Here is a 17,664-nt window from a genome sequence, read left to right as displayed (position 1 = left end):
TTCCTTCTGATGTTTTCACTTTCCAGTATGCAAATCAAGCAACAATGATTATATCGGCGTAAAACTTTGCGTGAATAATACGTTTAAAGTATGCCACTTTTTGACCAAAAATTGTCTAAATCGAATCAAAACTGTTCAAGCCCCTAGGTACTGAATATGTGGACCCCAGTGACTTTTTACCGAAAATATAGGTCAACATAGAACAAGGCGGCAAGATCAACAAAGAAATCTAAAACGAGTATACCATTTAACTTTGCGAGAGTATAAAATGTTCGGTTACATCCGAACTTAGCCCTTCCTTACTTGTTTATATATAAATATGTACATACATAAGTACGGGTAACTTTTAGGCGCTACATATACACATACATGTATTACACAAATCTGTGTTCGTAATGGAAGTGTAGCTTATATCAAATAAGATTATTTTAAATACATTTTTATATAGATATTAAAATTTAGATTTGAGTTGTGAGGCTACTCAGGATATAAAATTTTGTTTTAACTTTTCTTAGGAACTAAATAATTCAGGTCAGTGCTTTTGTTTACTGAACTTAATCAGGATGGTTTACCCATTCAAATATTTGGACTTGTGAATTTAGGACTAAGCAGAGAGAGAAAGGCCGTAGTAACGTCAAAGTCTCGAGGTAGCAACACGATAAATAAAAATCACGAATTTACCAATTTTGTTTTATTATTCTTGTGTCTAGCCCCCATCGATCGAGGAAATACATGCAGTTTTAACATCAATTCAATTCATTTATAGCACGGTGAATCGGTCAATTTTGAGCTTTCACGACACCCACCCACTTAGCTTGAAGCTTTTACAATCAATTTAGTAAACTACTTACAAATACTCAAAGCAGGTAATGGCAAGAAGTGCTGGTGAAAAATGTATACTTTTATACACAAGTATACACTTACATATACATTTTTATACATAAGTACAAGTATATGTGTGTTAAATAAAAAAAATTTAAATTTAAATTTACATAAATACATAAGAACATACATACATATATATGTATGTACATACAAATGTAAAATGTAAAAGCACGTGACCACAACTGTGTACCGAAAGAATTACAAAGTAGGCTTTAAAGCGCAAATACTTTAATAAAACACCCAAACACCACGTACGGAAGAAGTTTAAAACGATTGGGCGGTGAGTCACTCTTCAACGTTCTTACGAAGCATTCCCAGGCGCATCCACTCTCGCGTGGGTGTGTTTGCCCGCCATACACCGTAAGTGTCAACCTTTAGTTAATTTTAGTTCCGCTCAGAAATTTCGAATACATACACATAATTTGAGATGAAAGCAAAATTTATCAAAAGTGGCGTATAAAATTTTTTCCTTTGAAATTGGAAATTATCAATCCATGGTTTTGGGTTTTAAGGTGGTTCATAATCCATTAAAAACCTCAATTTTAAACCTTTGCGCAAATTTCTGCATGTAGAGCACATGTAGCGACCCTGAAAAAAAAATATGGAAGATTTGTTGGCGGTTTCTTAATGTACGTTGCGCTTGAGTTTGTTGTTCTTGGCAGTGCCATCGCCATCGGCATTGCCATCCACTAACCAGAGCAAAAGCAACCATATAAAGAGACATCCTCGTTATTTGCAACATCAGTAAATAGCCGACACAACTATTCAATCCCGTGATCTTTTGTTCGGCTTTTTCTGCCTCGCTTTCCTGGTATACACTACATACGGACTAATTGTTGATTCTGAATAACAACAAGACACCTCACCGCCCACGCCGGCATCATACGAGCAGCAACAAGCAACATCAAATCGGAAACAACAACAGTGAACGCATCATAAGTGGTTTGTTGATAAATCGGTTGTTCGTCGTTCAGTCGTTCAGTAGTTCGGTAGTTCGTTCGGTCGTCGGTCACAAATACGCCTTCTCCAAAAAACATAGTAACTCATTTACAGTTAACGACGATCTGCAAATTTCGTAAAATGAAGTGAACGTTGCGCGTTTCTCACAAATTAGTGATAACCAGAATGCCACCGCTTTGCTCCTCACTGCAGGTTTATCCGTCAAAAAGCTGAGATTGTTCGTTGGCGGCGGGAGTATTCGAAGAAACGACGAACGCCAGATGATTTATTTATTGGTTGGTATATTGGTATATACATACATACGTAAATTACTAAGCCACTTATACGTCACCTCAAGCTCGTTGGCGATAGACAGTTGGCGCACCATCGTATAATACTGAATCGTAGAACTACAAACGCAGTCACTTTATTTGATCAGACATTGGAAGAAACAAAAAATGCGATGTAAATATTCATATAGAGTACATACCCTATGTCGAGTCCAAGCTCAAAGTCAACTTATCACTTACCCGACAATTGTGGCAATTTAGGAAAATTAATATTATTAATGAATTAACGCATAAAACAACTACACACACATATATTTTTATATTCAGTAGCCGTAATAATAACAATACATATAAACTCAAAAACAAAAACAAAAGCATTGACTTCGCCTTCTGTAGAAAAGTTACTTTACAACACTATTTAACAAAAATTAGCATTTCCTTTCCATTCCTTCATGGTTGGAACGACTACCCCCGAGTGAATTAAAGTCATATACATATTTGTAAACCCTGAGCTCGACTTTACAACGACTCTCAGTACTCTTACTTATGCGAGACAGTCAGAGAACATCGGTACGACCACAGCATTACTAATGAGCAGTGTGGAGCAAGGTAAACAAGCTGCAGCAGGAACTTAAAAATGTACGCACACAAATGGTATTGAAGCAGGTCTAGCCAGCTTCCTGGCCCCGACAAGCCTTCATATTTGTTCACAGAGTTGTAAAGTGGTTCGGTAGGAGAAGCAACGGCAGCAGTTGTTAGGCGATAAGCCCAGCCATTGAAATATATCACTGCAATTGTTTGTGGGAGCGTGGGGTATAGGCGGCGACGGTGTTAATAGTACAAATAGTAAACGCACACACAGCGATGGCAGCCTCAATATCGGATAACTACAAAGTTCCATCGACAAGTAAAATTTCTGTAGATAAATTGCTGCGTGTTGGCTATTATGAACTGGAGAAGACGATTGGCAAAGGAAATTTTGCTGTTGTGAAGTTGGCGTCCAATATTGTCACTAAATCAAAGGTAAATACACAGACGTAGTTTAAGCATTTAATTTTTCCATAACATTTTAATTATTATAATCTACATCGAAAACGTTGCATATTTTCTTGAACAAAATTACCATTCTCACCTTGTTATGTATGTACATATATATTTTGTCCATTGTTTTTGATTTTACGGTATATGCTTCGCAGTCAAACTATACACATATGTATGTATGTATATACATACTTCACATGAAATATTTGAACTAAATTTGAAATTAACGGAAATGAAATCAACAAATCTTACCATAGTTGGGAAATAAATAGAATGACATATGGTACATACATAACTTATTATGGCGCTATAAATACGATCATGAAATTAGAAATTCGTATTTGATTTCTGAAATGTCTTCTTTCATTACCATTGGCGGAACATGGCATATTTGAGTGGAGGCGTGAATTTGTTGCCGCAGCCTTGGCATTTCTTAAGTCGGCATTGACTGTTTTTCTCTGGTAATATATGTAGATATATACATGTATGTATGTATGTATGTATGGGAAGGTAATAATATTGTAATAAAGATCTAAAATGAAGATATTCGCCTACTATTTCGCTATTAAGTTTATCTATACTAAATCGCTTGTTACCTGAGAAAAGTATAGTAATGCTACATACAATTAACCTAATGCACTCGAGGCCTTTTTCGCTTGCGCGAAGCAGCAACTCGAAACGATTTCGGCCGAATTAGGTCAATATTTACCAGGTACTTAAAAAAAAAAACATTTATGAGCAAACAAAATTTATAAACAAATAAGAATTTGTCCGAACTCGAACTTATCTGATCTTTCTCCATATTTTAGCTACTATACAACTGATTCAAACGAATGTTACGCTAAGACTAGCTGAAATGAGCTAAGATGGTTGCTGCAAGATTTCAAGGAAATTATTAAATATTATAATTTGGTTTAGCAATAAATTTGAATAAACATATATATATATACACCTTGGCCAAACACCACATCCCTAATATAATGATTTCCGATTCTCAGGTTGAAATTATGTCAATTTTAATATAAATATTTCGGAAGCGACGAAAAATATTGTAATGAAACTAAGTGTGTTTATGACCTGCAATATATGTACCTCAATAAAATTTGTAATCCATTGACGGTTCCTCGCATAATGAATATTGAATTCTTATGCAACATTTTTACACTCTTGCGACATGTTGCTTCGGAGTTCCGAGTGACTGTCTGTATGTCCGTCCGCCCAAGCGATAACTTGAGTAAAAATTGAGATATCTTGATAAAACTTAGTACACATGTTCTTTGCCACCCAAAGAGGGCTAGTATTGCAATCTCCCATATACCTACTTTAACGTACAATATTGGATATACTATAGTTTAATGCCGAAAATATGTAAAATTGGGTTACGAATTACTCCAACTCCCATGTACTACGTATAATGATTTTATTATGTGTATGTTATTCTAACAAACCTTATGCCGAATATGCCGGCACAAGAACAAGCCCAGACAGGTTCAGGTTGGTCAAAATGTGTGATATTTTAATGAAATTAAGTGGACAAGTTTTCATAAAAATTATAAAATTTTATTAATGGGTTAGCGCTGAAAATAGTTGGAGTTTATGTAGATCTTGATGTAAACCTCATATACCTATTATCATAAATTCCGATTTTCTGGTTGACTTTTGCCACATCAACTCAATATATGGTACTCGTATTCAATTTATCTCCTTCGGTTGAGTTTATATGACATATGTACATACATATGTATGTATACCTCATTTGAAGATGATTTTAATATAACTTTAGCTATCGCGAAGAAAAATATAGTAATACAACTCAGAAAGTCTATAACATATGTTATATTATCTCTTAATAATATACCAAATTTGATTGTAATCCATTCACGATTTCGTTGAACAATGAAGTTGAACCCCTTCGCTGCATCTCTTAACATAAAGTTTTTCCAACACTGAGTACACAAGAGTATAAAATATTCTTTTACATCCGGACTTAGCTTTTCTTTACTTGCTTAAAGTTTTATCAACATCTGAAGATATTTTCTCGGAGAGTTGCGAGAGTATAAAATGTTCGGTTATACCCGAACTTAGAACTTCGTTACTAGTTCTTTCTGTTGTTTGACTAAGTTATTCTCGACAAAATTTACAACAAACTACCATATACTGCTATCTTCACCCAATAATTGTTTACATTACATGCCATAGAAGTTTATACGGTCATAAATAAATGTAGGCATACGAAAGTTTTTGAGATAAGCTATAAAAAGTGCGATAAATTGGCTGGTCAAATAGAGACTAACGTACGTAGTATGGCCACCGAAAACGTTACTCTCGACTCGAACTATTTTTCGAATCTTATGTGTGTATGGTATATACATGTGTACATACATACATACATGTGCATGTACATATTAGCTTGCTGTTAGCTTCGTAGTATGTTACGTAGTAATGACACTAAACTGTACCCAGTGAAGGACCCCATCTATACCTACCTATAAGTTAAAATTTATTTTCTATTTGAACCAGATTATATACTTTTATACGGACTAGTCCCTCATCATTGATATCATAAGAGCCTATTTAAAATTTGAGTATCAATCTATATTTTTCAAACACAATATTGTCAAAAGAAGTAAATTGTTAAAATAATACAGATAATTAAAAGTTTTAATATAATTTAAATAATTTCGACTATGTATTCCCACATATGGACCTTTATACCATGCTTCCACTAAACAGAAGCCGTCCAACAAAGAAGACCCATAGTATCGAATGGGGTTCGATATTTCAAATATATTTAGTACATTAATTATCAGGAAGTATACTACATACCTATATATATGATAGCTGATGTATGCACTCGTGACTACATATGTATATAAATATACATATTAGATTTACACCGGTTATTTGCGTTGAAATGTATGATAAGGAATATGATAACAGAATGTTTGTATGCAATATTTAAACCAAACTGTTCAGAATAATTTTCGCAATATGTTAATTCATGTAAATGAGACTGTTCGAACGATAAGTCCAAATTTAAAGAGCTGTCTTATTATAGATATTAAACTTTATGAAAGGATTAACAGACAGGCCTTTACTGTATGAAAATATAAAACCGGAACTACCACCTTGTAATTAAATTATTATGATAGTATATTAAAAAGTGAATAAATTAGAAATTATGTTTTCATATTAATCATGCTCTCTAGAATAACAGTAATTCGTCAATTTATCCCAACGCCCTTTTTCAGCAAATACTAAAAGTTTGATACTTATTTGAAAAATATTGAAGTTTTGGTTAGTTTTGTTGCTTATGCGCATGGTTTCGTGGCTCCATCGAATGCAAATGCGTACAAACAGAAATAAATGAAACAATAATTTACTTAAATAAACACTCACATTCTAAACACGCACACACAATAAAAGCCCAGTGATACTCCTACAAGTACATGCTTATGAATCTATGTATGTACATATTCAATCATGCATTTATACACATTAAAAAGAGTAGCTTAGCAGCCTCGAAGAAACCCCATATTTAACTTGTATTCTACGGGCCAATGCAATAACTATATTAATTTCAATTGATTTAAGCCTTTTTATGGAATAACTCGAAATTCTATATTGACAATTCATTATCAATAAATAGCAATCTGTATTTCTGAGTAATCAAATAAGATCCCAACAGTAACTTTGAATGTTAATAAAACTTATTTTGAAAAAGAAGTTTCAGAACCCTAAACAGATACATATATGTACACATAGCTAATAAAGTCTGCGTTCACCCGATACATTTTTTTATATATATGTATATAAAACTGAGATTTGTGGATATCAGATATTCTTCTCAAATATGTATATATGTATACATATACTTATATACTATACATATACTTATATACCTACATACATACATATATAATATTAATATAGTACATTGGAGATTCGAAAGCTGTCAACCATATACTTTAAAAGGAGCCATTTTTTTTAATCGACGTGGACTGGACGTACTAAGTCCTTTTTTATTTTTATCGAAAACCACACAATCAATTGATATTGTTTCTATAGGTGGCAATAGATAAGGATTTTCATTCGGATCGGTCCAACAATTCACTCGATGGCTTTTTGTTGGATGAGTGAAAAAAACAAGAATGAGGTATTACAATTAGAACAACAACTTGCCAGGGTTAGCGTTTTAAAACTAAGTAATTTCATTGATTGCTAAGCTTATCAACACTAATAATTTAATATGTCGCAGGAGGTAGGAGAAGTTGTGAACCAATTTTATGAGTCTTATTACTAAATCACATTAGGCTAAGCGAAAATGAGCTACCATTATATTGGGTATTTTCTTTATATATTGTATTAATGGCTACTGTATGCCTGCTGGGTCATTCTTATTATTAAAACTAACTTTTCCAACATTATTCTTTGAGAGGTATTGTACTTTTAGTACCTACGATTATAACATAAAAGACAGTTGCTGACAAAAAAAAAGAATCAATTTATTAACAACTATTTGAATAAAGGCTAACACAGTTCTTAGGAGGAAACAATTATTTTTTATAGTTAATAAAATTTATTTTAAACATTTCAAAAGCGAAAATAATTTAATATAATTCAATTGAGAATAAAATAGAATCTTGAAACCAAAACTCGTAAATTTGGTAATTGACTATTATAACTAAAAATGCATGTGCATATGTAAGTTAGAATTTTGTTGCAAAACCTTTATTTGCGAGTACGGCCGCGCACCTTTACCTCTTGGATTTTTTTCCCTTGGTTCCTCCATATTTCGTGGTATAATGGGTGGCAACTTTTCCTTTACAATTTTCCACAGGTTTTCTATAGGATTTAAATCCGGAGATTGCGTCGATTTCTTGATACTGTAGCCAAGTCTTGACCACACCCAAGGTACGCTTCGAGTCATTGTCGTGCTGGAGTTGCCAAAAAAAAACATGCTGCATTCAGTATAGGGAAGCATTACATCTTCTAAAATTCCAAGGTAGTGATAACGGTCCATGATTTCCCGAATCAAAAACATTGTTAAATTTGGACAAAAAGCCAACAGTAAAATGTAACAGTGCAATCATCATTGTGTTTTAAAAGATAAATATTGTAAGAATCAAATACAGGCAAAATGAATCGGAAATCTTTCCGACAAATAATAAAGATTGTTAATTATTTCGGAACCATCTATTTGATTATATTTTATTGTCAGTAACTGTATGCCTATGTGAGCATAATTGTACTTCAATTAATTATAGGTGTTACAAACAGGTAGGTGAAAAGGACTACTCAGTTCAATAAAGATAAAGGAAAGGCAAAAGTGGAAAAATATGGAATAATGTTTATTTTAATTGCAATGTACCATCTTTATGTTTCCTTTCTTTCCAATCATTGATTTCTTTACGATATTTTCCTTAGTCATTCTCTCACCTTCTATATCTTCCATTTATGTTAGTACTATACACGTATTGTTATCTACATTAATTTTTGTTTTTGTTTACTCTTCTTATTTTATTTTTACTGTTTATCTTACAGTTTTGTTGCTCCTATTTGATTCACTATCAACGATAGATAAGACAAATATTCATATTGTTTTTTACCGTGATCTAACACGCGAAAATATAGCGAATAAAAAAATAATAGAATGTATGTATTTAATATATGTATAGATATACATTAATGAATATATAGAAAGTAATATACAGAAGGAAGAGCAAGAGAACAATGCAACAAAACGCATTTCAAATAGCAATTCAATGAATCCTCTTAGTGACATTATATAATAATAATTGATGAGTACGTGTAGGTACGTACACATGAGGGGGTCCGTTATTTTTCTAAATCATGTTTCTTTTCCCATGTACATAACAATGGACTGTTTGCTATTTTTCATGAAGCAAGTAAACCTCATGTTACGAGGTTTGTTCAAAAAAGATCGTGAATTTTGAATTTTCGCGGGCTACGTGTATTCGATTTTCGATTGTTTTGTTGCGTTATTTAGGTACTCGTATCCTTTACTTATGCTGACAACATCGGCCATTTTGAATGGTTAGTTAATTTTTGACAGCTGTTTTGTTTGGACGCGTTTTGGTTTGTCTTTTGTGTGAAATGAAGATCGCCGGCCCGAGCACGTCAACAACAGACCAAAACATTAATGAAGTGAAGAAAATAGTATTGGCCAGTCGTCGAATCACCATTAGAGAAATTGCTGAAGAACTAAACATATCAATTGGCTCGTGCCATTCGATTTTAACCAATGATTTTGGTATGAGTCGGCTCGCCGCGATGTTTGTTTCAAAATTGCTCAATTTCGACCAAAAACAGCGTCGCGTTTACATTGCTCAGGAGATGTTGGACTCAGTCCGCTACGACTCAGATCTGCTAAAGAGGGTCATAACTGATGACGAATAATTTGTTTATGGTTATGACGTGGAAACCAAAGCTCAATCATCCCAATGGAAGCTGTCTTATGAGCCAAGACCGAAAAAAGCGCTCCAAGGTCAGTCGAATGTGAAGATTTTGCTCACATTGCAGGGGCGTAGTGATTTGTGGAAGAACAAAAATTGGCTTTTGCACCATGATAACGCAACTGCTCACGCCTGTTGCTTGTGCGCGAATATTTGTGACTTCCAAATTTTGGATAAACCGCTGGCATAAGGTGTGATTACTTTGAAGGGAACAAAATAGATATTCATCAATAAATAAACACTTTTTTTAGAGATACAAAATTCGTCATACTTTTTGAATAGGCCTAGTATATACCTACATGGAAAAAGAAACGTTATTTAGGTACGGTTTAAATTGAAAATAAGAAGTTGTATAAGTTGGCAAAAACAGAAACTTCCGTAGGCTTAGGCAAAAAAGAAACCAGCAAAATCGTTACGTTAAGTATCCTGCAAGACAAGCGTTTAATCCTAATTATACAGTTGAGACATTTAAGTACGGTGGCGGGCTGACGCTATCAAAATAGGTTACATAACGAACGCGTTTTTGTTATTAACTGGCCCTCACAGTATCCGGATCTTAACCTCATTGTGGTATTATAAAGCGGTCTTTAAGGCCTTATAAGTACACAAATAACAATCAAATGTTGTAAAAAGTACAAGAAGTTTAGTATAGCAGTCCAAAAGTGTTATGAGCCAAACTAGTGGTATCCATACCTCAAAGATGTCAAAAAATGTAAAAAATTTGAAGGGCTACCACAAAATATGAAAAAGTTATTAAAATAACATATCGAATATCATATACTCGTAGTTCGTGGCCTATCCCTATTTGCCAGTCCTTGTATGGAAAACTTTTTTATTTGACGATATATCTTCACTAAATTTGGCACATACATATCTACCATATAAACTGACCGATCGAAATCAGGATAAAGATCTTTTTATACCATTTTATGCTATAAAAAATGCAGTTGTGAAGGATATTATAGGTGCAGCCGAGATAAACATTTCTTTTTTCACTTAATACTCAAGTATTATATGCATTAATAATATTATTAAATTTCTATAAAGAAAGAAAGAAGTTAAAAAATATAATAATGTAAATTGTTAAATTTTGTGCTGCTACAAAAGAAGCGAGAAAATACCAAAAACATTGCTAGATATCGTTATATAATATTATTTAGATACTAGCGTGTAGATTAATGAGTTATGTTTTTTTTTGATATGCAAAGATTATTGTGTATTTTGGTTTCAAACTATTTGTAGACTATATCTTCTTATCGAGGCGAGCGAGCTTCCAATATACAATGTACAAAATAAAAATATGGTTAATGAACTGAAATATATACATAGGTACATATCTAATAAAGCATTTATTATTGTTATTGCTCATATTTTTTCAACAAATTGCAAATTTATAAATTACACATTTACCAGTATGAGGCAATACAATGAAATTATGAATACACGCGTACAGTGAATTATGTATTTACATAGTACTAAGTGTGTATTCTCATATATGTAAATATGTAAATCTGAATACTCTCGAATAAATACAATGATCGTCTGGAGCTGTTTGAACATTGTGTGGTCACTCATTTTACTGATATCACTACCGTAGGCGCTCTTGTGCATATGTATTTACACATATAGACATATACACATGTCAATACTTAGTTATGGGAATATCATAAAATATACATATTTAGAGGTTGGACAGATAGATAATTCTTGATAATTACAATAACATGGAACAGTGAAAGGGATGAGCGCGGACAGGTGATAAAAGGGAAATTCTTTACACAAAATTATACTTTTAGCGGTAGCGATAAGAAACGTTCGTTGTTGGTTAGGAAAGACAAACGTAGAACAATAATAAATAATGTTTAACTTCAATTCAATATTCGCTTTTACTAAAATTTCTATGAGGTTCGAAATAGTCTACCAATTGACTGAACGGATTTGAACTATTTTTACCACAAGACCACATTTTCGCTAGGTTATCGATATCTGGAGGTTTGAAAAGATACAATCTGATTTCAAACATTTCTAGATGAGAGTGAACGGTTTCATATTGTGTCGTTGGCAAAGTTGTAGTCCGGCTTCGCTCATTTTCAAAAGGTAACTTAACAAGTAAGGAAGAGCTCTCACAATTTGAGAAGATCAAAGGTATTTCAAAACTTAATATGAAGTAAGATAAAATACCTTGAGGGCACTATTAGTGCAAAGTTTTATTCTGGTAACTTCATTGATGTTGGAATAAATATTCTGTAACCTGTTCACCTAAATGTGGGCGGTGTCATACCCATTCCGCCCATCTGCAACACCAACCCCCCTTGGGTGTCAAAGAGCAGATGTTCATTAAAATATATTAATTTTTACTCCAGTTATCGCTTACACGGACGGACAGACAGACAGTCAACTCATCTCATCATTCTGATCATTTATATATATAACCATATATCTAACTCGATTAGTTTTAGGTGATATAAACAACCGTTAGGTGAACAAAACTATTATACTCTCCGTTGCAACATGTTGCGATAGTATAAAAATGCCAAGTGAATATTATGTACTAAATTTGATAGAGTAGTTGATCTAATCTGTATATCGACTCGTATGCAACTCTGTTGAGCTTTCTTGACTGTTAAGTTTTATGCTTTTAATGATTTCCTTCACAAAGTTATCACACATTTAGTAACTTTTAAGGAAAATTATTGTGGTTATTTCACATATGCAAATACAGAAAAGCTTTAATAGCCGAAGAGAATCCGAAACATACATACCAACATTGAAAGTTTACTAAGAATTTGTAAAGAGCGGGAATGTAGAGTGTCGACTAAAGCCATTTGACGATATTTTCTGAGAATACTTTTTAATAGAAAACACAATGTTTACTTTCCTTATATAAATATGTAGATACGCTTGCGGTACTTTAGAATTAAATGCAGTAATTTATTTAATAAACAAAAAATTAATTGAATAATTTAATTCACCAACAAAATTCCGACATAAGATGCTATATATGTGTGTATGTATATCAATACATCTTACATGCCAATCATTTGAATATACATATAATATGTTCACATATTCATACATTCATTTATACGTTGCTAATATTATATATAAAAATAGATTTTAATCAGACGCCAAAAAAATAAATATATGTATGTATGCTTTTAGGTTTTTTTTTTTATTGTTAAACTTATATTTTCACGTTTCAAACATTCACGATAACTTTATTGTCGCGCTCTATATTTTCACACTCATCGCGCAGTTTTTCCATTTCCTTTTTGTTTTTGTCGCATAGTTGTATTAGTTGTGTATTTGTGCTAATAATGCGTTCACGCAATTCCGGCAACGAACACTGGCTCAAACGCTGCGGCTGAACATCTTCGTGTATAGAGCTGACCACTTGGCGCAATTCTTGTATCTCACAATAACAGTTTTCCCGATAAGCTTTTAATCTGTTTTCTAAATACGATTTAAGGGCTTCAATTTCGTTTATCATTTGTGATATGCTATTATTTTTACTTCTTCCGCTAACCGGTGGATCTTCATAATGAGCCGGATTTAACTTGGCCTGATTGCATTCGAGATACTTTTGCTGGGACTTAAGACGTGTCAGCTCACAAAGAAGCGATGTGCAAGATTGTTTCTTATGCAAGCCGAGCTCGGCATTGCCGGCGACTTTTGTCGCTCTTCGTGAAGTAACTGCTTCTAAGCATGTTGTGTGCGCAATTGAGTCGGCAGCCGTTTTACTTTTTGAATTAAGAATTTTACCCCCGACCCTCATTATTTTCGAGCTGATTATAGGATCTTTGTCAAGTCGATTTTCTGAATTTTCGCCTCTTATATTACTCTTTCTGCTCTTATCTACTAGTCACGTGCAGATTCATGTGTGACATACGTTTAATATTGTACAATTGCCCACCAGAACTCAAGTCGGCTAAATTTACTTCAACTTCTTTGCATACAAACTATCTTTAATAGCCTGGTTAAACGAGTGATTGGCTGTTGCTACTGTTCCTTCTTATTTACGGAATGTAATCAAACCCAATCCAGTTGCCACTACCAACTGCAATCTCCTCACGCCCGTTTAGTTTGATTTGTCCAACACTTACACAATAACATGTATTGAAGCTGAAACTCGCGTAGATAGTTGCTAGCCACTATGTCCTAAAAAAGAACCACATTTCTTTCCCCCGTCGTCGAAATATCCCCAGGGTAGTCACTCGTTTGTGCAGCGGGTAGTTTAATCGATAGGCGTGCGCCCTCTGTAAAACTGTTATTCTTTGCCACTTTTTGCTATTAAGATTATTTTACTTTTATATTTTAGCTTTTGGTTTCACTTCTTATAGTGGCCTCCCGACATAGATTCAAAAACTTTTTCGCTACGATGAGTTTTTATTGCTTTGCTTGATTTACCTGCTGCCTTATTTTACTTTCCTTAGATTTCATGTTTTCCAATAAATTCAATCTATGGGTTTACTTGCTATTTCTTAAAATAAATAAAAACAAAGGTAAGCTTTCTTGACCGGGCCCAATTTGCTTTCACCTGGTTGCTTCTGGATATTTCACCTATAAAGTTTGAAATTTCCTTTTTGGTTTTGTTTAAAAAATGTTGTTTTATTTTCCTTCTTATGCAATAATATTGAAACTTGAAATTTGATCCAAAGGTGACTAAACTTTTTTGTTCCACAGAACTGCTCGGTCCACGGTCAATGTGCTGTCGAAAATACATATAATAAACAGTTATCTTTTAACACACACTCGTATTAACCTACTTACAGCTAGTAATCGATTTTTCGACCAGTAATTTTGAAAAATCTTTTAAATTTTTTTTTTTTAAAATTCGGAAAAAATAAAATAAATAAACCTTTCGATATATTGTGATGTTTGTTGCATATTATACGCAAAATGTTTTTTCACCGGATGGATTGGTTGTAGTATAGAATGATGACGAATGTGCAAAATGCACTGGTCGATAAATCGACCACCAGCCATTTCATTATTTTTATTTCTGGTGAACTCCAATGTTCAAGATGAATGATGGCCACTAATACACAATACATTCAACAGAAATTTTTTTTCTGGACGTTATTGATTACTGCGTACTTTTACGAATAAGTTAACGTAGAAATTATCATAATCAAAGCATACAAGACGAGTAGTCGCCTTACAGTGCATATAGTGATTCGTGATTACGGAGTAGAAAATGTAAAAATCGATAAAAATAACTTGTTTCCAAGTTATGGATTATTCGATAACTTTTTTTCTAGCTATTTTTAGAATAGAATTGTCCAAAAGCTTCCTAGATCATGAATATAAGAAGGAACCCTTCCAGGCAGGCAGTTAGTCGGTTGTTGTCTACGAGCCCGAGCAGGTCTTCCAGTGTGATTCGCTGGTACGCCCCCCTGCTGCGCGGTAGTGAAGTTTTCCGTTCTTGAGTGGAATTTTGAGTTTTATCTTCAAAATGTTTTGCAAAAGATACCGGAGTCAAGGAGAGATTCTCCATGCGGATACGATCGATTTAGTGGTCTAGCCTCCAGAAACTACAAATGCAGTAAGAGACTCGGAAAATATCGATGAAAGTGCGTTTCTGCCCCGTGAAATAGCTGACCACATTGAACTATGGTGCGCGTACAACACGATCACAATCCAAATGCATCAGCCGATTGCGACGAGACCGAGCAAAATTTTTATAAAGGAAAGGCCATTCGATGTGCCTTCAAATACTGTGACTTATGTTCGTCTGATGGCTATTTGTATTCGTTTATTCCGTACAGCGGTGCAAACAAGAATCGAGAACCCGAATATAAAAATTGCGGCTTAAGTGAAATGGTCGTACTAAAGTTATTGAAACTACTTGATGATCCACGTGACATTGTGTTACGTTTGAGACATTTTCACCTCTCATAAACTGGTGAGCCAACTCACCTCGTTGGGATATTATACTACCGGGACCATGCGTAACAGACGTACGAATAAAGCAAAACTTAGTGACGTCTCATCATCTAAGAAGAAAGAACGCGGCTAGCTAGACAACACATTTGATCGAAACAATAATGTGCTGATAGCCCGATGAAATGACAATTCAGTCATGGCCATTGCATCGAAACATTAGGCAATTGAACCTCTGAATCGTGTGAAGCGATGAAAAAGGGCAAGAAATATTATATTGATATGCCATACAGCGTAAGAGCATCCAATAATCGAATGGATGGCGTTATTCTCTTCGATAATGCCATAAACAATTATTGAATTCGTATTCGAGGCAAAAAGCGGTATTGGCCACAATAAAAAATGCATGGGATGTCACAATGGTGAACGATAAGAAGGGAATGTCACGCACTACCGAAATATCTATGATACAAAAAACAAAATCATTGGATCAATTACAGTTTCGTATTTACGTTGCAGAATGTTTGCTTCGAATAGCAATACCGTCGATTTCGACTTCCGATACGTTTACTCCACAGTCAACAGCTGTTCGAAAATCCAAAGACGCCGTTCTGGAGATAGTTCATAAAGACAAAGTTGGCCGTGACATTGACAAATTAGAGAAGCCTCGTCGTTGTCAAAATTTTCACAAGTAGTATTAGATGTTTTGTGTTTCAATCAATTCCACGAAATATGAGGTTAAGATATTAAACTTTCAATAAAATTCTTTCAACACTTCTGATATGTATCTTTTTTCATTTGTTATAAATGTCATGACAGTGTGAAATTGAAACATCGAACAAAATAAATGATAAATACTAATCAAACACTGTTTTACATTCGTGAGTACCGTTTTCGGCTGATGGTCGACTTTTCAACCACATTCCCGTGGCCAAACGGCTTTTTGAAAAAATCTGAAAAAATTCAAACCGTCTGGTTGTTTTTATTATAAGCAGAATATAAAGTTTGAATAAAATCAAAGCAGTGGATCTAGGTGCCGCGATGTGAAAGTTGTATCCCCTTTACAAAAGAACGGGTTTTGGAAATTTGGGCGTTCACATGTACCTATAGGGAAGTGACGTACGGTTTGGATATTTCTTCGTCTACCGATCAAGATTTGCCAGTTCCAATTGTGACGATACTAATACTGTGCCAATCCGCGCTCTGTTCTCATTGCCATTGCATTGGAAAATTATGCAAATATCCACGCTTTGCAGTACCTAACGTAAGCGAAGGCTATAAACGAAAGGTAGTAAGCTTATTTAAATTTATTTTTGTATTTTACCACACAATTTTGAAGTCCGAACGACAAAAAGTTGTCCTTTCAAAAGCACACATCACCCCATTTAGGCCTATAACTGTTGGCGATAATATCTAGTAGTGCAGTCTAGTCCTTAAAGCACGGAAACATTGAAAATATGTCCTCTAACTTGTCACTCCTGCCGCATTGTACGAGTGTTTTATATAAAGATACGTAAACATATGTACATATGTATGTTTGTATTTACGTTTCCATGCCATGTGGTATAACATAGATATACACATATGTATGAAAAATGTTTATATATTTTTAGAAATTTTACAACTGCGATATTTTCAAAAAGAGTTCTGATATACTGCGTTCACATGGGGACTCTTTTGTCGCTCATTATCGGAAAATTCTCTGTTGGTATCGCTCTTAAGTCGTGAATTCCCTAATCTACCAGAATGTATTGGATACCCGCTACAAGGTCAAATTTATGACTGGAATTTCCTAATATTTCGGGAGTATTAAAGACCCATCATTTTTTTACTCCATCTTTTTTTCTATTTATTATAAAAAATTCATGAATTAATTACAGTTCTTGTTTTAAATAAAATGTAATTCGAACTCAAACCTTTACGGTTAAAAGAAATAATATGAAAGCATCTTAATATTTTATGTAAATATAAAAAAGTAAAAGTAACCCCATTTTTATTAGAATTATTTTATGTATACATTATTACATTTAATACCGTTAAGTGTTATTACAAATTTATATTAAATATTTTTGAGGATCTTAATTTTCTCCTTATTCACAATTTTTCAAAATATTTCTTTTGTTCATGCATACACATTTGCGTTTATATTC

At 33.7% G+C, this 17,664-nt stretch overlaps 2 protein-coding genes across 5 annotated transcripts in view; one reads left to right on the top strand and one right to left on the bottom strand.

Annotated features, from left to right (window-relative positions):
* The first annotated feature begins 906 nt into the window (after positions 1–906).
* Positions 907–17,664, top strand: part of Sik3 (Salt-inducible kinase 3) — a 30,589-nt gene continuing 13,831 nt past the window's right edge. For 2 of the 3 annotated variants that reach the window (XM_070108778.1, XM_070108777.1), the window contains exon 1: positions 907–3,137. In XM_070108778.1, the coding sequence (XP_069964879.1) occupies positions 2,979–3,137 (159 nt within the window). In that variant the 5' untranslated portion in view covers positions 907–2,978. The remainder of the gene's footprint in view (positions 3,138–17,664) is intronic. The other variant, XM_070108776.1, reaches the window with a different exon arrangement.
* Positions 12,785–14,506, bottom strand: LOC106627105 (uncharacterized). 2 transcript variants are annotated; one of them, XM_014247117.3, is made up of 3 exons: positions 14,402–14,506; positions 14,169–14,339; positions 12,785–14,111 (listed from the first exon to the last, which is right to left on the bottom strand). In XM_014247117.3, the coding sequence occupies exon 3, from the start codon at positions 13,404–13,406 to the stop codon at positions 12,831–12,833; it is 576 nt and encodes a 191-aa protein (XP_014102592.2). In that variant the 5' UTR covers positions 13,407–14,111; positions 14,169–14,339; positions 14,402–14,506; the 3' UTR covers positions 12,785–12,830. The 2 variants fall into 2 exon arrangements, with proteins under 2 accessions (XP_014102592.2, XP_069964876.1); XM_070108775.1 differs by having other exon boundaries at positions 12,785–14,339.

Source organism: Bactrocera oleae, chromosome 4 (genome assembly GCF_042242935.1).
Source record: "Bactrocera oleae isolate idBacOlea1 chromosome 4, idBacOlea1, whole genome shotgun sequence".
Taxonomy (NCBI): Eukaryota; Metazoa; Arthropoda; class Insecta; order Diptera; family Tephritidae; genus Bactrocera; species Bactrocera oleae.
The sequence above is the reverse complement of the archived record's forward strand: the minus strand, read 5'-3'. Positions and strand labels throughout refer to the sequence as shown.

Bases quoted from the DNA above. Each gene is read 5' to 3' on its own strand.
- LOC106627105 (XM_070108775.1), bottom strand. From the start codon at position 13,406: ATGAGGGTCGGGGGTAAAATTCTTAATTCAAAAAGTAAAACGGCTGCC.